Source organism: Scomber scombrus, chromosome 3 (genome assembly GCF_963691925.1).
Source record: "Scomber scombrus chromosome 3, fScoSco1.1, whole genome shotgun sequence".
Taxonomy (NCBI): Eukaryota; Metazoa; Chordata; class Actinopteri; order Scombriformes; family Scombridae; genus Scomber; species Scomber scombrus.
In genome coordinates this window covers 19,080,613-19,099,909 of record NC_084972.1, presented here as the reverse complement: position 1 = coordinate 19,099,909, position 19,297 = coordinate 19,080,613, and the positions used below count along the sequence as shown (strand labels likewise).

The following is a 19,297-nucleotide window of genomic DNA, read 5'->3' as shown; positions in this document are numbered from 1 at the left end:
GATTTGGAGAATTGTGACACTATTAAAAATGACTAAAACTAGTATAAAAATAGTATAAAAACATATTGAATTTAAAATGATATAAAACAGAGAAAAGCAGCAAATCATCCCATTGGAGAAGCTGGAACCAAAGAATGTTTTAGCATTTTTGCTTGAAAAATGATTCAAGCTAAAATAATATTAATTATTTCAGCTTTAATTGGTCAATAAAGTCCTCCAGTAGAGCATATGAGGCAACATCATCATCATTAGTCTTATGTGTAATGTTGTCAGTGATTGTTAAGTCTGTGGCGGTAGCTTCAGCAGCGGTTGCACATTGTCATAAAATGGGTACTGTAGTTTCCATGTTGGTGTTAAATCCTTAATGATATTTGATATTTGCAAATGGTTCATATTGTGAGGCATTCACTGCAAAGTTGAGAACATTGTTATGTTTTCCATTAAATTCTAGTTTTCCCATCCTTCCAATGTCTGCACACAGCGTCTTTAAAATATACTGTACAGCCTTGAGAGGAGAGTGGCAGTAGAACTGCTGTTTGTTGACAACAGTCAATTCATCCCCTTCATGGTAGAAGCTGCCAGGAGAAAGATTCACGCTCAGCTCTAAGTGGTAATGCAGACGGAGGGTGAAACCACTATGGGGCTTATTTTCTGACATTACTGTGTATGTATTCACTGAGAAATAATAGGATTTTTACTGCAGAGCCAGATAGAATAGATTCACTTGTATGTTAACTAATTTTGCTACTGATGCAGTGTTATGTGGTATTTACTACCGTATGGTATCACAGTTTTGTTTAAATGCACCTGAGATTAAGAAAAGTTGTTCCAGTTATTGTGAACAAATAAAACATTTCTAGCAGAAATACAAGAAGATTAGATATTGATCTTGTAGATTTCCACCAGATGTGGATTTTAGCATTACAGAATCTCTGCCAGTGATGATGGTGGAGTGGATAAGGACTGTCACAACAGCAATGGTACAAGCCAAAAAACCATGATGATGTCTTCAACTGTTATTAAATGACTGTTATTGAGCTACTGAAGTTGACAACGAACATCCAACGGGTTATAATGTGTTTCACACCAGTCACACCTCATCAACACCTCAAGATTCTCTTGCTATTGTTCCCTTTTTTTCCCCTTTAGTCCCTCTGACTGATTTCCTTCCACCCTGTCTCCATTTCACATATCATGGTGCATAATTTACACTATAGCTTCACTGTGTAAATGAAGAAAAACTGTGGTGACAATTTCAATTTGGCAGAAATCCTGTGTGCACATAATCAGTTGACACTGGCTCCTGATTGCTGTTGCCCTTATGTGCTGAGAAGCATATCCTGATTGTCCCTTACTCATACTGACAGATGCTTCTGTAAATATCCAAGCTGCAGCCTATACTGCCACCTTGAGGCTGATGTGCATCCTCTATCGTCCTGTTTAATGTTGTACTGCAAATATGTTACAGTCAGGAAGTTGCCATAGTATCAGTACATGTCTATCACTTTGACTGGCTGTTTAGTATTCAACCTGGATGCTCTTTACAGTGTAAAAACACACAAGTGTCCAGATTGATTGCACTTACCCCCAAGGTTGTGTCTGACCCCAGTCAAGCTCCCAGGAGTGTTTTTGTTATTGAGTTACTGCATTATCTTGCACCTCCATTTCCTCAAGTGGAAATGGCTCAGAGTCAAGTCAGCAGCAGATAGTAATAATACACTTGTTAAAAAATCAACCTGGATTCTGCCCAAACACATCAGTGGACACAAACACGTGTGGTCAAGCACTCCCAACCAGAGCCTTTTATTTTCACCCAGCTGCATTCAGATGGTGAAGAAGTGGCACTTTTTTTTCTTTTCTTTTCTTAATAATTATTTTTCTCTTCAGGCTGAATATTTCTCATGTTCCCCTCTTCTTTCTGGTCTTTTAGTGTGCAGCAGTGCCCCAGTGAGAATGAAGATACAACCGTTGAATCAGACAGCACTGATCGTGAGCTGGGAGCGCCCTCTCACCATCTATCACCCACCCATCACCAGTTACATGGTCTCCTACAGCTGGGTGAAACGTGACGTTGCTGATGAGAAGACCTTCACCAAAACTGGGGACCAGAGCATGGTGGGTGTTATCATCGCCTGCCACTAACAACTGCTCACACAAGACCAGCGACAAAAAAAATACTACCTTCAACCTACCTGTCTTTAAGGGAGAAAACAAAGCAGTTTGACATGGATGTGTTTTAAACAGCTTTGATTGGTTAACAAAGTCTCAAATCAGTGGCTGTGTCTATGGGAGATGACAGGGTGTGATGAACTCAGTAACCCTGTCAATCACCTGTCTAAGATTAGACATGTGCTGTAGGACTGTCACACACACACACACACACTGCCGAGTCTAACTGATATATGTGTAATGTGTTGATGAATGTACCTGTGGCCATTTATCAGTTATCTATTTATCTGTCTTCACAACATTCATCTAAATTCTAATCAGTCTGGGAAGCAGGAAAGCAGATTATTGGGTCAAGGATAAACTATAACAAAATTGGCTCAAACAAAAGCGATATAGATAAAATGATATATGTTTATTTTTATTATTTTAACAGTTTGAAAACAAGTAATAATTTTTAAAAATCCAGTCTGTTTTCAGGCAACTGAAACAGCTCTTTGAACACATACCAACTTCCTTTAGTAACAAATGCAGGTAACTGTGCAAGTGGAGCTCTTTCCTCAGATCTTTTTTTTTGTTTTTGACACCAGTCATCATATAATTCTGCTCTGAACATTGAATTATTCCCTTCAGATCTTACTGTATCTCTCCAACAGAACATTCACTGTCTCAACAAAGATATATCATTCCCCAGCGGGAGGTTATACCTACAGGGCTGTTCTTTTTCACAATATACAGTATATTATTATTCTCCCCAGTCACATATCCTTCCATTCGTGGGAATCTAACATCCAGCTGTGCATCTCTTTAAAGCCCACTGACCCCCAGCTGTCTTGCAGTCTGCATGACTGCCTTTTAAGATATAAACAGTGCGGGGGCAAAACACTCGCCCACCAGTTCAGAGACCTGGAATCAGTTCCCTGATGGCACCACCTCCTTCTTTGTCACATGTTAATGAACACAGAAGTCACTGTCACGGGTGGGAAGCTGCTGAGGGATCATGCATTGCTGCTGCACAAGTGATTACCAAGGGTTGACTGCAGCTGCAGAGTGCTGGTTTAAAGGGTGAATTTACAAGCATCATTTGTGATATCGTCATGGTTATATATACAGTATGCAGTTTATACAGTTGCGATGTGGAAAAAGTAAACTGAACATGGACTTTTCCAGACAGTAGCAGACATCTTGTGTCTTTTGAAATGAAAAATATTTGCATATACATTAGGGATTTTTCAATGAAAAGAAAAGTAGTAGATTGAGATGTCATTTCAAGATATAACTAGATAATTGAACTTTTATGTGCCAAAATCATATCAGACACAAATAATTAACCTAAGCAGAGTATTTTTATACATCTCAAAACTGGAAAGGATCTTTAACTTTTAAGAAACACGGGTTCAAATTAATATTCAATCAGGCTTTCTACAGTCAAGAACGTCCTTACAAATTAAATACAGCTATCCTCAACTAAACAGAAATGAACATTTATTAAGAGCTGCATGGCCTTTTTTCACCATTTTGTGGTGTTTTATTGGCCAAATGATTAATCAATTAATCGTGAAAAATATTGCCTGATTAATTTTATAGTAAAAAATAATTGTTAGTGAGATTGTTGAACTGTAGTTCAACTCCTGCAAGTCTCACTTGCAACATGTCTAGAAATCTGCCATAACTGTTCTGTCTGATGTTAAACATAAAAACAATTTCAGTCCTTGTGCGCTAGTTCCATGTTTTTTTTTTTTCAGCACTCTTCAGCTACATGTACTGACCTTTTAACTCCCTATCAGCCACTGTGCACCCTGAGGTCCTCAGGCAGAGCCATCATATCTCTGCAGTCTTCTTTTGCTGTATTCCGCAATCTTGACACAAGAGAACAGAGCTTTCTTTGTTAGGATCCCTATATGGAATAAATAGCTTGTGGAGCTTAGGCATTGGATATATAAAGGAATCATTTCTTAAAACCTGCAGTATCTTTGAACTTGGTTGCTTTGCTTCTCAGTTGTAAATTGACTTTTTTAAATAATGGATTGTTATTGATCTTTTGTTTTCATGTGTTGTCTTTATGCTTCTCATATAAATGAGTTTTATATGGTTATTACACATTTTTGGCACAAACGGTTAACTCTAAAGGAATTATTAATGTGTCCTTTACGTGCTCTGTCTATGTAGTTACACTCTATTAATGCAGTCTGTCAGCCACTTTACCGACAGTATTCTCTCCACTTCTTTCTCCCAGCTGTCAGTCTTTCTTATTTTTCTCACTTCATTTCCATTTCAATTTTCAGTTTTTCTATCTCCGGACACTGTTATCTGAAATATTTTAGAGAAATACTAGCTCTGCAACACCAGAGGCAATCACCCATCCATTTTGAAGACCATTTTAATATAAGTAAAGCCGCCTGCAAACTGCACAACACAAATTAAATTAGGCAAGAGATGGGATTTTTAAACTGCATCCAACTTTAGGGTCACAGACTGGTGACGCGAGTAGCTTAGTATGGTATATTTTCTCTTTAGGCGATATGAATCGACAGCATCCATAGTTTTAAACCGTCATATAACGATTATTTTCAATATGTTTGCAAGTGGTGCTAAAGCTCAGTGTTTGTGCATCTTTTCTCTTGCAGAAAGCAGTCATCACTAATGTGTCCCCAGACATCCTGTACCTGTTCAGAGTGCAGGCAGTATGTCAGCATGACATGCGTAGTGATTTCAGCCAAACACTGCTGTTCAGAGGTAACTGGTCAAACCATTTAGTATTTTCAAGGAACATATTCCTGCACTTGAAACTGAATTTCTTTCTTTTCTGTATTCCAGCTAATACAACAAGAATATTCGAAGGTTCTCGTATTGTGAAGACAGGGATGGTGAGTTGACCAGAAAATGTAAAAATGTTTTTTGCATGTTAGAGCAATTTGATGATTCTGTTGTGTAACCACATATCTACCTCTCTCAGCCCACAATATCTCCAGCGTCCTCTGCTGACATGGCTCCTATAAGCTCTGGTTCCTCCACGTGGACATCCTCTGGCATCCACTTCTCGATTGTCTCCATGGCAACGGGGATGGGCCCCTCCTCTAGTGGCAGCCAGGCCACAGTGGCATCGGTGGTGACGAGTACCTTACTGGCAGGCTTAGGCGTTGGCGGAGGGGTCATCTCTTCATTGCCCAGTTCTGTTTGGCCCACACAGGCGCCCCAAGGCACTCAGAACCCCACCCATCCGTCCGTCACGCCTGCAAAGTCTAGCACGGAGCAAGCGTCGCCACAGGGCTCAGAGACAGACACCCCTTCTGAGGAGAACCAAACTCCACGTGAAGGTGAGGAGGAGGATGATGAGGGGGAGAGAGAAGGAGAGCAGGAGGAAGAGCAGGAAGAGAAGAAAAGAAAGAACAAGACAGCACCTGATAATGAGGGAGCACAAGCCAACGGCACTGCGGTCAAAGAGTCTTTAATCCCCACCCCCGCATCCACAGCCAAAGAGAAAGGAGAAGAGAGGCCGACAGTCAAAGGCGCCACAGTACCTGCAAGCACCGGTGACGGCCAGCTGGTCGATGTAGAGAAACCCACAGATGTAAATGCAGTCCCCACTCAGGAGCCACGTAATGACAGTGCAGAGATGCAGATTCCCCAGAGCTCCACACTGTCTCCAAAGATCAGTAATGATGGAAAGAGTCTCTGGCCGTTCTCTGTCCACACCGGTGAGGAGACCTCCCTCTACCCCACAGATATGACACAAAATTGGATTTTCAAATTGAAAGACAAAAACAGAAAAATCTACTCTGAATTCTCTGTTAGGATCACTATCTTGTTGTCAGCTATCAAACGAGGCAAGGCAGAATTCAGTTAACACTTCAAACAGTTTAGCATAACAAATAACTTGATTTAAGACAGTAACTCTACAGGCTACCATCTCAGTTAAAGACAATGCTCCAGGCTTTTGTGTCACTACTTCGCATAGGCCTGAAGACAGAAGTAAGCCGTCTGCCAGAGGCACTGTGCCTCGAGGAATTCCTTTAAGCATATTTTGAAAGAGTTGCTTCAAGGGAAACTTTTTCTAAAGACTTTTTTTTTTTTTTTAGTATTGTAAGAACATTGATTGAAAACTGGAATCAGAAAGTCAGTATTCATGGTATGCTCATGATCAGTCAGATGGTCAGTCTGTAGCATGTTAAAATTATGGGACATAGTCAGACTCAATTTCTTTTCAGAGAATTCAATTTTTTCCACAAATGAAACCTTTTGGCGTTAGAATAATTTGAAAGGCACTATAGTCACATAAAAATGCTGTACATAGGAGCTGTCTTTGGTGAAGAATCCAATGTCAGTCTATAAAATACACTTATGTGTGTATTTATGTGTCATGTTCCAGACAGGACCATCTTGTCCAACGTCACCCGAACCCCTCACCCAGGAATGGGTAGGATGGTGTGGATTGTTCCCTTGGTGGTGGTGTCCGCGCTCACACTTCTCTGCCTCATCATGCTGCTGATTGTGATGGTCTACTGGAGGTGAGAAAAAGCTCAAGAAGAAGTGTGATGACATACCTCATTCCAGAGAGGGCGTCTTACTGCTAAACAAGGTTGTTTGAGCAATGTCATTGTGTCAGGTGCTATTACCCACATATAAAGGTATCCCTGATACTACCCTTTGAGGTATGAATAAGTGGGCTGCCCCTCACCCACATGGGAGTCGTCTATTCATTTTCTCACACTTGGCATTTTAGGTAAAGTGACACGCCTCTGTGCATGTCTGGATTTTCCAGTCAGTCTGCTACACATTCAAGCCTGTCTGGTTTAAATGAGGGTATGCCTGTTTTATGTGCATGCATGCCTTTGTGTCATCAGTCCCAGGCTCTTGTAGCACGACTGCTTTCTTACCCTCTCTGACCTGCACATCATACATCAAGCCCATCACCCTCCCGGGCGAGGAGCATGAGACCTGAAGGCCCTGCAGTGCCAGCAGGGGTCCCAGCTGTCTTCATCTGCTGGGCTAATTCCCAGCCACGCTATTGGAGTCCCAGTAATTACACAGGCCAAGCCACTGGCACATGTGGGATGGTTAATGAGTTACAAATAGCACTACGATCTTTTCCTCAGTTGGTCCTGTGTATATTCACTCCTGTGAAGCTTCTGTGTGTACAGGATTTAGTTTTGTTCTTTACAGTCTTAGTCTGTATTTTATTAATGATAATAACTGTAATGTGTTAAATGTTTATGGGCCAACAGCACCTTACTGTGGCATATTTTGGTGTCAGATGATATGAGTGTACTGTGATATAAATAAAAGCCTGGTTATCAGCTCCATAAAGGTGTTAAAACAAAACAGACAGCTAAAAACAAGGCAACAACAAAACAAGATAAACATAGCAGATTCAGTTGGTGCGTGAATTACTGAGTTGTGGTATTTAAGCAGAGGAGTAGGGGCAGCTTTGTGATTAGAAATGGCCGTCACAGATGTTATTGTGACAACTCAGACAGTTTGCAGACAATGCCTGCTTCCCCTGGGGAAGAGACCACGGTGAAAGATTAACTCAACCCATTCACACTCTCTTTACTCGTCATGCTCTGCGTAGTCTCTCTCAGTGACAGTGCAGCTATTAAAGCCAGCGAGATGCTATGCTCGCAGATGTTTTGGTCATTAAAAACTTAATACCACAATCCATTTGATTTATACATGTTTATCTAGAAATGTGTGATCAATGAACCATCTATTTAAGTGTTTTTTATTTTTAGTTTGTTCATTTTTGCTTGTTTAATTGAAGTAAATCTAAGTTTATGAGTCTAACTACAGTGGAATTAATTGCTGAAGTTACAGTGCACATCTGGAAGCCTCTGAGGCTGGAAGTGTTTGTTGAAAAGTCACAGATGTTGAACCGAGAACAAATCCCATCCTGTGTTAGTGATTCAGTGCTTGAACGGGATGCCTCTCCCCAGTTTTACAACTAAGATCCATTCAGTAAGCCCATTTCATCCTACTTTCCATTCCCGCAAAGCAAACTATTCTACTGAGACCGCAGGACAGAATCGGGGAGGAGGTGTCGACTTTGCTGGTTAGTTAGTTGTACCGCATCTGCACCCACAGGGAGCCATTAGATTGGGAGACTGTGACGCAAGCCAAGGGGGAGATCTCCTCCCCATTTGTTTTTCACCCTCCCCTCTCCCTCTTTCTCTCTCTCTCTCTGCCCCCCTCTCTCTCTCTCTTTTTCTATATATTTTAAATGCTGTGCAGGCTTTTTTATATTTGTTCCATCTCTTTTAAAGAATGACTAGCATCTGCTCCCTCATCTGCATCAAGTACAGGTAGGATTAAGCCTGGGAAATAATGGCAGTGGGATGAAGCATGGGTCTTTTATTTGCATGCATTTGTATAATCTGCATTTGTTATGTGTGTGTGTGTGGATGTGTGTGTGTCAGTAAGGAAGGGGTGGAGGCAGAGGGTCTGTGGTAGGTGTTCAGGACATTAAAGATTCATCATTCAGACAGTCTCACTGTCTTTCTAAAAAGTAAGAAACATGTTTTGTTTTTACTTTTTTGATAACATATTATCATGTTAGAATTGTTTTTTTTTTTGTTTTTGTCCTCGACACTTGAATGTGGAATGTTGCAGACAGACAATTTGTGCAATTCATCTCACAAAAGATCATCAGCATGCAGCATCAATTTGGAAAGATTTGCAGTGGTTAGTGGTGAAGTTTTTCAGTCTTTAAACTACAGACCCTGAACTGCTGTAGAAAATGTGCCCACTCCCCATCAGGGGGCGCAAACATTTTGGTTCTCGAAACAACTGGATGGATAAATAATTGATGTCAAAACTTTCATAATAATGACAAACAACTTTTGCAACGTGGTTGCTGTCAGCAATCCTCAGAAGATGCACCTTTTAGTTGATTTTTGTTCTCCTCAAAAGCAGAGCGGGACCTCTTGAAAGTGGCATGTGTGGCCCCAAAGAGAGAATCTGTGTTTGGTTTAGCTGTCTTCAGTGTGAGCAAAGAGCTAAATTTGGCTCTACTCTGCGTGTCTCTGTGAGTTGTTTGCCTGTTCCCTGTAGTCATTCCAGAATGTGTTTCCAGGAGCCACTCGCTACCAACGACTGTATCTCTGAGCGATCAGTTGTGTCCCAACTACTCTGGGGCTTTCATTAGCAGTTTTCTGTCATTCCTGTGTCTTTCCACTGAACGTTAAGATGCTGATGTTGATAGACCAGATCTGAGAACAAAGGGATAACTACTCTCTAATAGACTTCAGTGTGGCATCTTGTGTGCAGACAGTATGTGGTTTCTCTTCACTGTGTCTCACTGTGCTCCTCTCCATTTGTGTCTCTGCAGGAGATTTTTCCAGACAGCTCACTTCTATGTGGAGGAGAGCAGCTCTCCACGGGTGGTGGCCAATGAGAACATACCATTCATCCCGATACCAGGTAAAACTGATCATGTCCTTTTAATAATATTCTAATTTTATCATAAAAAATACTTTGGTTGGAACTTACTTTTTACCTTTAATTTTATATCTAGAAGTCAAACTTATATTATTTAACCAAAAGACTGTCTTTTTAAGACATTGACAAAGAAATGCAGACTTGTAAGTGATTTATGTCTGCTTATACAGGGAGCAAACACAAGTCACCATTAACCATTTTCTCTCTCTCTGTTACCTTGAAAGTCTGCACAATTTCGGTTCATTTACATGTGAAATGGCTCTAGGATCCCCTCTGTAGCTGAGCTATGTGACTGGCTTTTTGTGGCCTTTAATGTTCCCGGCAGCAGTGCAGTGGCAGCTAGTCGATATCAGACTTTACTTTCACAGTCACTTAAAGGATTTCAAGGGTGTGATATCATAGTTAAAGAGCACAGCTGATGCCAGTATTGACTCTACATTAATTCTACTTTTATTGCTTGTCTCTTTCTTTCATCCTCTCCTTTCTTCCCTTCTTTTATCCTCTTAGAGACTACAGTGCAGTTTTTTCACAGCCCGTATATTCTGAATGACTGAATGTGTAGTTTGTTTAAGTTGAGGATGTTTAAGAAAATGTTGATACAAGCTAAATTTGTACAGCAATGACTTTTAATGGGCTCAGAATTTTCATAAATCATCTCTTGATGGATGTTTGTAGACATTTATAGCGCATGAAAACATACGTGTATCCTGTTCAATTGCCTGTTAAGACAAATTGTGCCTTATCAGACTTACTTCAGTTTCTTGCTCTCAAAGCCACATTTCACCCAAAACCATCCTGATGAACTTATTGGACTGATAAGTCTCCTGATACCAGCGCAGGGAAGAAAGACATTTTGATAAATTAACAGATTAACCAACCAGAATTCACCTTTGCGCTGTAACCACTGAAGCAAGTAAGAGCCCTGAAGGCCCCAGCTGCAAGGGTGTATTGGTTAAGACATTGGCTAACATCAGTGACAATGACAGCTGGCTCCCCCGACACTATTGTCCCAGTGTGATGGTGACCAGCCTCATCAAACATCCATCATGTGTGATTTGGGGCTGATTTGGCTGAAATAAAACAGATGTTCCCTGCTATAAATGCTTAAAATACCAAATCTAGGAGTTTGTGATAGAAGATAGTTTGTAAAATACAACGTTGTCATCATTTTAATTTTTTTTATCTTTTCTTTTAATATCTTTATTTTTCTCTCTTTTCCTCTTGCTTTTCACCACTAAGAAAGAGACTAAATCAAGTGGTTTGACATCAGCATTATAATTGCTGCCTGTCTTCATAAAAATGTCCTATAGATTTTAAATGGCATTGGTTGCTTTATGTGTTTTGCTAACAAACTGCATGCGTACACACACACACACACACACAGAATACTTGGCAACTTGACACAAAGCCTAATTAGTTGCTAACTGTTCTGTGTTTCTCCTGCAGATGACATGGAGGCCATCCCCGTTAAGCAGTTTGTTAAACACATCATGGAGCTCTACAAGAACAACCTACAAGGTTTCTCAGAGGATTTTGAGGTACACTTTCAGTGCTGCTTTACTGGAGCATCGTTGACCTTTGCTATACAGTATAATTACAGGTGACTTCACAGCATAGTGAGGTACACAGACCTGCAAACCTGTATCCTGTATGCATTTTGCATAGCAGGCACGCATTTTGACATCCAAGCCCACGCAAAAAGAGGCCAGTTGTCTTTTTCCTTTAACACCTAGATAACTGATAAAAAAATATGGCTGAGCCATTAAGTTTGCATGATTGTTTCTCGTCCTGCCAATAAGCTTTCTACCAGAATGGAAATTGCCAGTGACAGATTACTTTGTACAATAGCTTGTAGTGTCAGTCATGCCACACTCTGTGGACCTTGAATTTGCTTTTGGAAGCCTCCCACATCAGTAAAGCCCATGTATCACTATTTCTGCTGTCATGCTCTCAGATATGTCTTGCATGTGAGATTATATTGACTGATTTTTCTGAACTCGCAGGTTGATATACATTTGAGCAACCAAACAGGTGCTCTAACCACAAATGCTTGTGATTCAATAGCACTAACATTAACTAATGGGTAGTCAATAGATTGTCACTAACCTGCTATCTGTGCGTGTGTGGGTCTGTCATAGGCTACTTTTAGGGACCAATTTCAGACTTAAAGTTTGATTATTGTGGAGGTGTAAACAATATAAACTATATAAATGCAGCAGTTGTGATAGGTTAGTGTGTAGCCTACGTGAAATTGTGTTTGTTGTAAGCTATGCGTAGGCAGGTGAAAGACAAAAGGACAAACCGGCATAAATGATCAACGAACAGTTTTTGTATTTGCAGATATTTTTGTAAACAATCTGTCATTGGTATAAATGAGAAAGAATTTTCATATCGGTTCATCCGTCACTTTTTTATCTGTGAGACTGCTGCATGTATGCAAATTACTGTAATGCATATGTATGCAAATTATGTACAATTATTCGTTGTGCGAACAGCAGTGATTCACATCTGATGCATCTAGGTCGGCAAAGTGGTGCTCAAAAAAATTGTTCTAGGGTTGGGAGGTATGGGTTCAGCTGGTTCATAACGGGGGGGGGGGGGGGGTATAGTGTTGTTTAGTTCTGTTATGCTTCATATTCAGTCTGACTTACTACAAACAAACCAAGAGGAGTAAACAACATATGGACTGACAGCTCATAGAATAGAACGTTTTTTTGTGATTGTCACCCTTATTGATCAACTGCATTGACCCATGTAGGGGAACATCCACTGACTGACAGCTAGTCATCCAGCACTTTATTGCACCAACTGTAATGTGTTGTGTGTTCTCTTCTGTCACAAAGAACTCACAAAGATATTATTATCACTATTTATGACAATGTTCATGCAGTGTTCAGGGAGAGATGGGATTAAAAGTGGCTCTTTATTTAATATTAGAGGGGAATTAGTTTTTGTGTTTATATTACGTTAACTATTGAGGAACTACTCATACAGATCTGTTATAAGATCATTAGCAGATGTATTTTAATGATAGTTTAATTTGTTGAATTTATGCTAAAATGTACTATTATAAAATTCTGTGGCTGGCCAAAAACATACAGGCAAATGCATCATTTTACCTGACCCAAAGAGGTTAGGTATAAATCACCATAAGGGCCTGATTTACTAAGATCCCAAATAAAGGGTACTAAATTGTGTGCACAGTGCAATAGATTGCACTTAGTTAGCGTGCGTTTTGCGGGTGATCTACTGAGAATAACTGCATAAATGATAACAGGTGCAGACAGCGGTATTTAAATGAGGGTTTTGCGTGTCTTAATGAAGAGTTTGGACGAGCAAAAAACCCACAAGATCCTATGGAATTACAGGTTCTAGTGGAACAAATATATTGAGTTATCACAAAAAAATAATACCAAGAAAAACCGCCATATGGGTGAGTATTTGTGACAAAGTCAATGCTGTTAGTAAAATCTAAAATATTCCACTCCAAAAATATTAAGCTTGGGTGGAAAAAACTTGTCATTGTGCCACCGTCTCTTCCTCTCCACAGTAACAGCAGTCATCTGTGCTCAGCGTGCAGCTGGTTAATACCTGCCCTTCAAACGTATTTATAGACACAGTTACTGTCAGCAAAATTATCTTCAGGTTTGGTAAATCACAATGCGTGTGCTAAATTAACGTATTAGCATTTTCTCCTCCCTGAATTTTACACACTGGGGTTAGAACGCCCGATTTTGCATATTCAATAAGGCAAACATACTAACTGGACAGCGCGTATTAACTTAATAGATCAACTTACACTTTTTTTGCGGGTGATGCCAAGTTTGCACACGTTTTTACACACACAAACCTTTAGTAAAAATTAGGCCCCAAACTGCAGAATACATCAAAGCATATCTTTCTTCTTTTTCTGGAGTTAAAGTACTGATACACCACGCAGCACAGTCATAACCCCTCTCTACTGTGCAAATGGGCCTGGGTCTGAGCAGTAGTGAGACATTTTACTTTTTATGTGTTTGTGTGCATGGTTGCTAATTTTAAACAGACAGATGGTTGAGAGAAAGATCAAGATAGACAGAGGTTAATTAGAGGAGGCCTGTCTGCTGGTTGACTGGACGGGAACACATTCTCTGTGTAAGCAGGTTAAGAAATGAGGCAAAAGCTTCACCCCTAGAGGATTCCCTCTAATTGGGGTCATTTGATGTGAAGCTTGTGCGCATATAATGTACATAATTTTCGAACACACCACTATGAAGCCGTTTTGGAAATGGTTGTGGTATTTTTGGGGTGGGTGGCAGCAGTGTGGAGTAGTGACCAAGAGGAAGAAGGCTGTCTTACTTGGAGGCCTGAGTTCAAGCCCGGTGGCAGTAAGCATCTGCTCTGCTTGAAGCTTTGCCGTTCATCCTGAGCTTCTAAGGCAGAAGGGCAAGTTTTAAAAAGAAAGACAAATACAATTACAAAAAAGAAAGATACTGAAGAAATAAAAAAATATGTATAAGTAAATGTGATTTCTATAGAGTGAACAATTCAATTACATCTTTTCTCCTCGTTCAATAAAATCCATCTGTATTATTTGCTCCCCTCTCTTCAGGAGGTCCAGCGCTCCACAGCGGATCTGAAAATCACAGCAGAACATTCCAATCATCCTGACAACAAGCACAAAAACAGATACATCAACATCGTGGCCTGTGAGTCAGCTGTAAAATCTGATTACAATGTCCACGGCTGCGGAATCCAATTATGTTTTTATAACATGTTTTCATCCTCTTAATAATTCACTCAAATATGTCAATGCTCTCCCCAGATGACCACAGCAGGGTTAAATTACGAGCTCTGGCAGGGAAAGATGCCAAACATTCGGATTACATCAATGCCAACTATGTGGATGTGAGTTTTACCGACCACATGACCCATTTAATATTATGTCAAGGCTTTATTTCTCTCTTTTTTTTATGATATGATGACTTGGTTTTCTTTTTTGTGTTGATGTAATTCACCTGTTTAATTGACAGCTTATAAAACTGACAGGTCATGTTTTTGTTGCTGCTGTAATGACTTTTCCACCTGCTCTTACTTTTATTGATTTAGAAACAAGCAAAATTGGGTATCTGCTTCAAAAAAATATTGACATAGATAACTATTTACAATTTCTGTCAGCTGAAGTTGTTGATAACTGTTACAATATTGATTGCATCTTACCCATAAATATAGCAGTCAATATACTCTCTACACAACTTGCAGGGATACAACCGGCCCAGAGCATACATAGCGGCCCAGGGTCCTCTCAAGTCTACATTCGAGGATTTCTGGAGGATGGTGTGGGAGCAGAACACAGGAATCATCATCATGATCACAAACCTTGTGGAGAAAGGAAGAGTAGGTTAACTTCCGTTATTTAGAAACCTCCAGAGGTGAGCGATAGAACACATTCAGATGTGGTAAAATATCGTTGTCTGTTCTATTGTCTCCTTCAGAGGAAGTGTGACCAGTACTGGCCTACAGAAAACAGCGAGCAGTACGGAAACATTGTGGTGACGCTGAAAAGCACCAAAGTGCATGCCTGCTACACACTGCGGCGTTTCCTTATAAGGAACACTAAAGTTAAAAAGGTAATTTAAAAAAAATCAATACAGCCTTGTTCCAAAATTGATTAAATTCCTTTTTTCCCTCATCAATCTACACACAATACCCTATAATGACAAAGTGAAAAAGGTTTTAGAAATGTTTGCAAATGTATTAAAAATAAAAAACTGAAATATAGCATGTACATAAGTATTAACAGCCTTTACTCAGTACTTTGTTGAGGCACCCTTGGCAGCGATTACAGCCTCAAGTCTTCTTGGATATGAAGCTACAAGCTTGGCACGCCTGTATTTGGGGTATTTCTCCCATTTTTTTATGCAGATCCCCTCTCTCAAGCTCTGTCAGGTTAGACGGGGAGCGTTGCTGCACAGCTATTTTCAGGCCTTTCCAGAGATGTTCAAACGGATTCAAGTCTGGGCTCTGGCTTGGCCACTCATTCACAGACTTGTCCCGAAGCCACTCTTTCGTTTTCTTGGCTGTGTGCTTAGGGTTGTTGTCCTGTTGGAAGGTAAACCTTTGCTCCAGTCTGAGGTCCTGAGCACTCTGAAGCAGGTTATGATCAAGGATCTCTCTGTACTTTGCTCTGTTCATCTTTCCCCCGATCCTGACTAGTCTCTCAGTTCCTGCCGCTGAAAAAAATCCCCACAGCATGATGCTGCCACCACCTTGCTTCACCGTAGGGATGGTATGGTATCAGCCAGGTGATGAGAGGTGCCTGGTTTCCTCCAGACGTGACGATTGGCATTCAGGCCAAAGAGTTCAATCTTGGTTTCATCAGACCAGAGAATCTTGTTTCTCATGGTCTGAGAGTCCTTGAGGTGCCTTATTGCAAACTCCAAGCGGGCTGTCATGTGTCTTTTACTGAGTAAAGGCTTCCATCTGGCCACTATACCATAAAGGCCTGTGGAGTGCTGCAGAGATGGTTGTCCTTCTGGAAAATTCTCCCATTGCCACAGAGGAACACTGGAGCTCTGTCAGAGTGACCATAGGGTTCTTGGTCACCTCCCTGACCAAAGCCTTTCTCCCTCGATTGCTCAGTTTGGAGTCCTGGTGGTTTCAAACTTCTTACATTTACGAATGATGGAGACCACTGTGCTCTTCGGACCTTCAATGCTGCAGATATTTTTGTTTACCCTTCCCCAGATCTGTGCCTCCTACAATTCCTTTGACACCATGGCTTGGTTTCTGCTCTGACATGCACTGTCAACAGTGGGACCTTATATAGACAGGTGTGTGCCTTTCCAAATCATGTCCAATCAATTGAATTTACTACAGGTGGACTCCAATCAAGTTGTAGAAACAGCTCAAGGATGATCAGTGGAAACAGGATGCACCTGAGCTCAATTTTGAGTGTTATAGCAAAGGTTGTGAATACTTATGTAAATGCGACATTTTAGTTTTTAATTTAAAAAAAAAAAAAAACTTTTTCGCTTCGTCATTATGGGGTATTGTGTGTAGATTGATGAGAAAAAAGGAATTTAATCCATTTTGGAATAAGGCTGTAACATAACAAAATGTGGGGGAAGTGAAGGGGTGTGAATACTTTCTGGATGCATTGTAGATTTGTTTTTAGTTTGGCTCATTCATCGGGCTCATCCATTTGGCTCCTTGGCAACGCTCCATGTTTAGTGAGTGAGCAGTCTGCATTGTGTTCATGTCTGCTCTTATGTTTTAGGGTCAGAAAGGGAACCCAAAAGGGAAGCTAAATGAACGCGTTGTGATCCAGTATCATTACACCCAGTGGCCTGACATGGGAGTACCAGAGTACACCCTCCCTGTCCTCACCTTCATCAACCGCTCATCAGCAGCTCGCACAGCAGACATGGGCCCCGTCCTGGTGCACTGCAGGTACAGGACATTACCACCAAGCTCTTGGGCTAAATGAATGTTACTTAATGACTGTTTGATATTTGCTGACTTGGTTAACAGCTCCCTCTATGGGCTCTTCCATTATGCTAACATTGCTCTGTGCTCTGCTCTTCAGTGCTGGGGTTGGGCGCACAGGAACGTACATTGTCATTGACAGCATGCTGCAACAGATCAAGGACAAAAGCACAGTCAGCGTCCTGGATTTTCTCAAACATATCCGCACACAGCGCAACTACCTAGTTCAGACGGAGGTAAGAAGCCCAAAATCATCACTTAACTGAAGGAACTGTATTCCCTCTCTAACATTTAAAAGGTCACCTATGATTAAAGATGGGAAAACAGTAATGAAAGCTATTCACTTTAATACTCTGAGCTCATGTAAAGGTCACACTTGCAACAAACAGCTGATAGAATCAGTCCACATTGGCTCAGATATGTTCAACATACACTCATTTGGAATTTGATCATGGAAGAGTTGGATTATTCTTTTTTCTCAGATTGGCTTTATCCCAGGATTTACATAAATGGAAGATTTGTTGCATTTGATTTATAATGGAAACAAGATTTATACTATTTCTGTGACTTCTATACTTTATGTGCATTTAAATGCCAACGACATGTTAGGTCTGCCCACAGGCAACTTTCTGTAAGTGTAATGTCTTTTAGTGGTACTATTTCGTTATTGTTTGATTCTTGGCATTTCATTAAATCATGTACAAGTAATGCAGAACAACTCCACTGTGCACTTTCTTTTTTTTTACACGTTTTTTTACACATTCTTTCAATCATGTCTTTCCTTTCTGTGTTTCTCTTTAGGAGCAGTATGTTTTTATCCACGATGCTCTGATGGAGGCAATCCTGAGCAAAGAAACAGAGGTGCCTGCCTGGCAGCTGCACAGCTATGTCAACAGCATCCTCACACCCAACTCGACAGGTCGCACACGGCTGGAGAAGCAGTTCAGGGTGAGTAAACCTTCTCGCAGCTGTCACTGTCCACAGCAGCACCAGCAGCTTAAATCGAGGCAGTCTTTGGATCACAAGCTTGTTAGCAACGTGCACGATGGCTGTTCCAGACGGAAATAGATTGAGAGTGTCTCTGATGTTGGCTATAATAAAATCGTGTCTGTCACCCCTGCTGCCTTATGCAAAGCTTGATGAATGTTTCATCAAACTCCTGCTCTTTCAACATCCGGAGAGACAAACTAATTGCTCACACATCATGTCACTTCCACCTGAGGTTCACACGCTCATTATTAACGTGAAAGATTTGCTGTAAATCCTGGGTGTTAAAGAACATATCTTATTTTTTATGTTTGACTGTAATTTACAGTGATTCCCAGGAGTGAAACCAGTGTCTCCTTTATTTTGATCCTCTTGTCTTTGCTTTCTCTCTCACCAGCTTCTGACTCAGTGCAACACACGCTTTGTGGAGTGTTTTAGCGCCCACAAAGACTGCAACAAGGAGAAGAACCGCAATTCCTCAGTGGTTCCCTGTGAGTATCTTATCTGTTCTACCACAGCACACTTGTGACGGAGCTGAGGTTTTAGAGAACCAAGGTCATGTTGAACACATAAAGCCCCTGCAGTCTGTTTTCTGGGGGGTTGGTCAGAGGGAGTTTGTATAAAAAGTAATGAGGGCTGCCTTCTTGAAAGGCACCATGAAGCAAATAATGATTAGACTTCTCTGTGCATATCAAAAACACTGTCTACAAATAGAGTCTGTTCTTTGTTGATTACATTTATCTCTGCTTTTGAAATGGAAAAAAATAAGAATCAGAATCGCATCATTTCCTGATGTATTCTACATTTTCTAGTTTTCAGTCAGTAAATTATTAAGGACAATTCATATTCCAAAATTAGAATCTATTTCCCTAATCCTATAAGTTAATCTTTCTATGCGTGCCCAGCACCCTGATGGAGGAAAAGGAGGTACTTGTTGCTATAGCAACAGCAAAGACTGGTAATGAATGTGTGCATTATCAGCCAGTGTGATATTATGGAGGCCTGGGTTGTGATTGAAAAGTGTGTTTTTTTATCTCTGTGCCTCTCTACAGCGGAGCGCGCAAGGGTCGGGCTCACCACTCTGCCTGGGATGAAAGGAACAGATTACATTAATGCATCCTACATAATGGTATAGTGTGATAGTTGGAGACTCGCTTCTTTGTCCTTGCTCATTGTGTTTTGTTGTGTTTTTTTTAAGAATTTACTTGACAGGTCAGACAGTCATTTCTGTCAGCTTTCACAT

At 40.7% G+C, this 19,297-nt stretch overlaps 1 protein-coding gene across 1 annotated transcript in view; it reads left to right on the top strand.

Annotated features, from left to right (window-relative positions):
* The window catches only part of ca16b (carbonic anhydrase XVI b), a 113,368-nt gene that overhangs the window by 86,757 nt on the left and 7,314 nt on the right, over nucleotides 1-19,297 (top strand). The window contains exons 9-24 of the mRNA XM_062415420.1: nucleotides 1,931-2,115; nucleotides 4,794-4,902; nucleotides 4,984-5,033; nucleotides 5,123-5,864; nucleotides 6,536-6,674; nucleotides 9,491-9,582; nucleotides 11,047-11,138; nucleotides 14,192-14,288; nucleotides 14,405-14,487; nucleotides 14,842-14,976; nucleotides 15,075-15,209; nucleotides 16,859-17,031; nucleotides 17,168-17,303; nucleotides 17,869-18,015; nucleotides 18,452-18,545; nucleotides 19,107-19,183. Of these exons, the coding sequence (XP_062271404.1) occupies nucleotides 1,931-2,115; nucleotides 4,794-4,902; nucleotides 4,984-5,033; nucleotides 5,123-5,864; nucleotides 6,536-6,674; nucleotides 9,491-9,582; nucleotides 11,047-11,138; nucleotides 14,192-14,288; nucleotides 14,405-14,487; nucleotides 14,842-14,976; nucleotides 15,075-15,209; nucleotides 16,859-17,031; nucleotides 17,168-17,303; nucleotides 17,869-18,015; nucleotides 18,452-18,545; nucleotides 19,107-19,183 (2,486 nt within the window). The remainder of the gene's footprint in view (nucleotides 1-1,930; nucleotides 2,116-4,793; nucleotides 4,903-4,983; nucleotides 5,034-5,122; nucleotides 5,865-6,535; nucleotides 6,675-9,490; nucleotides 9,583-11,046; nucleotides 11,139-14,191; nucleotides 14,289-14,404; nucleotides 14,488-14,841; nucleotides 14,977-15,074; nucleotides 15,210-16,858; nucleotides 17,032-17,167; nucleotides 17,304-17,868; nucleotides 18,016-18,451; nucleotides 18,546-19,106; nucleotides 19,184-19,297) is intronic.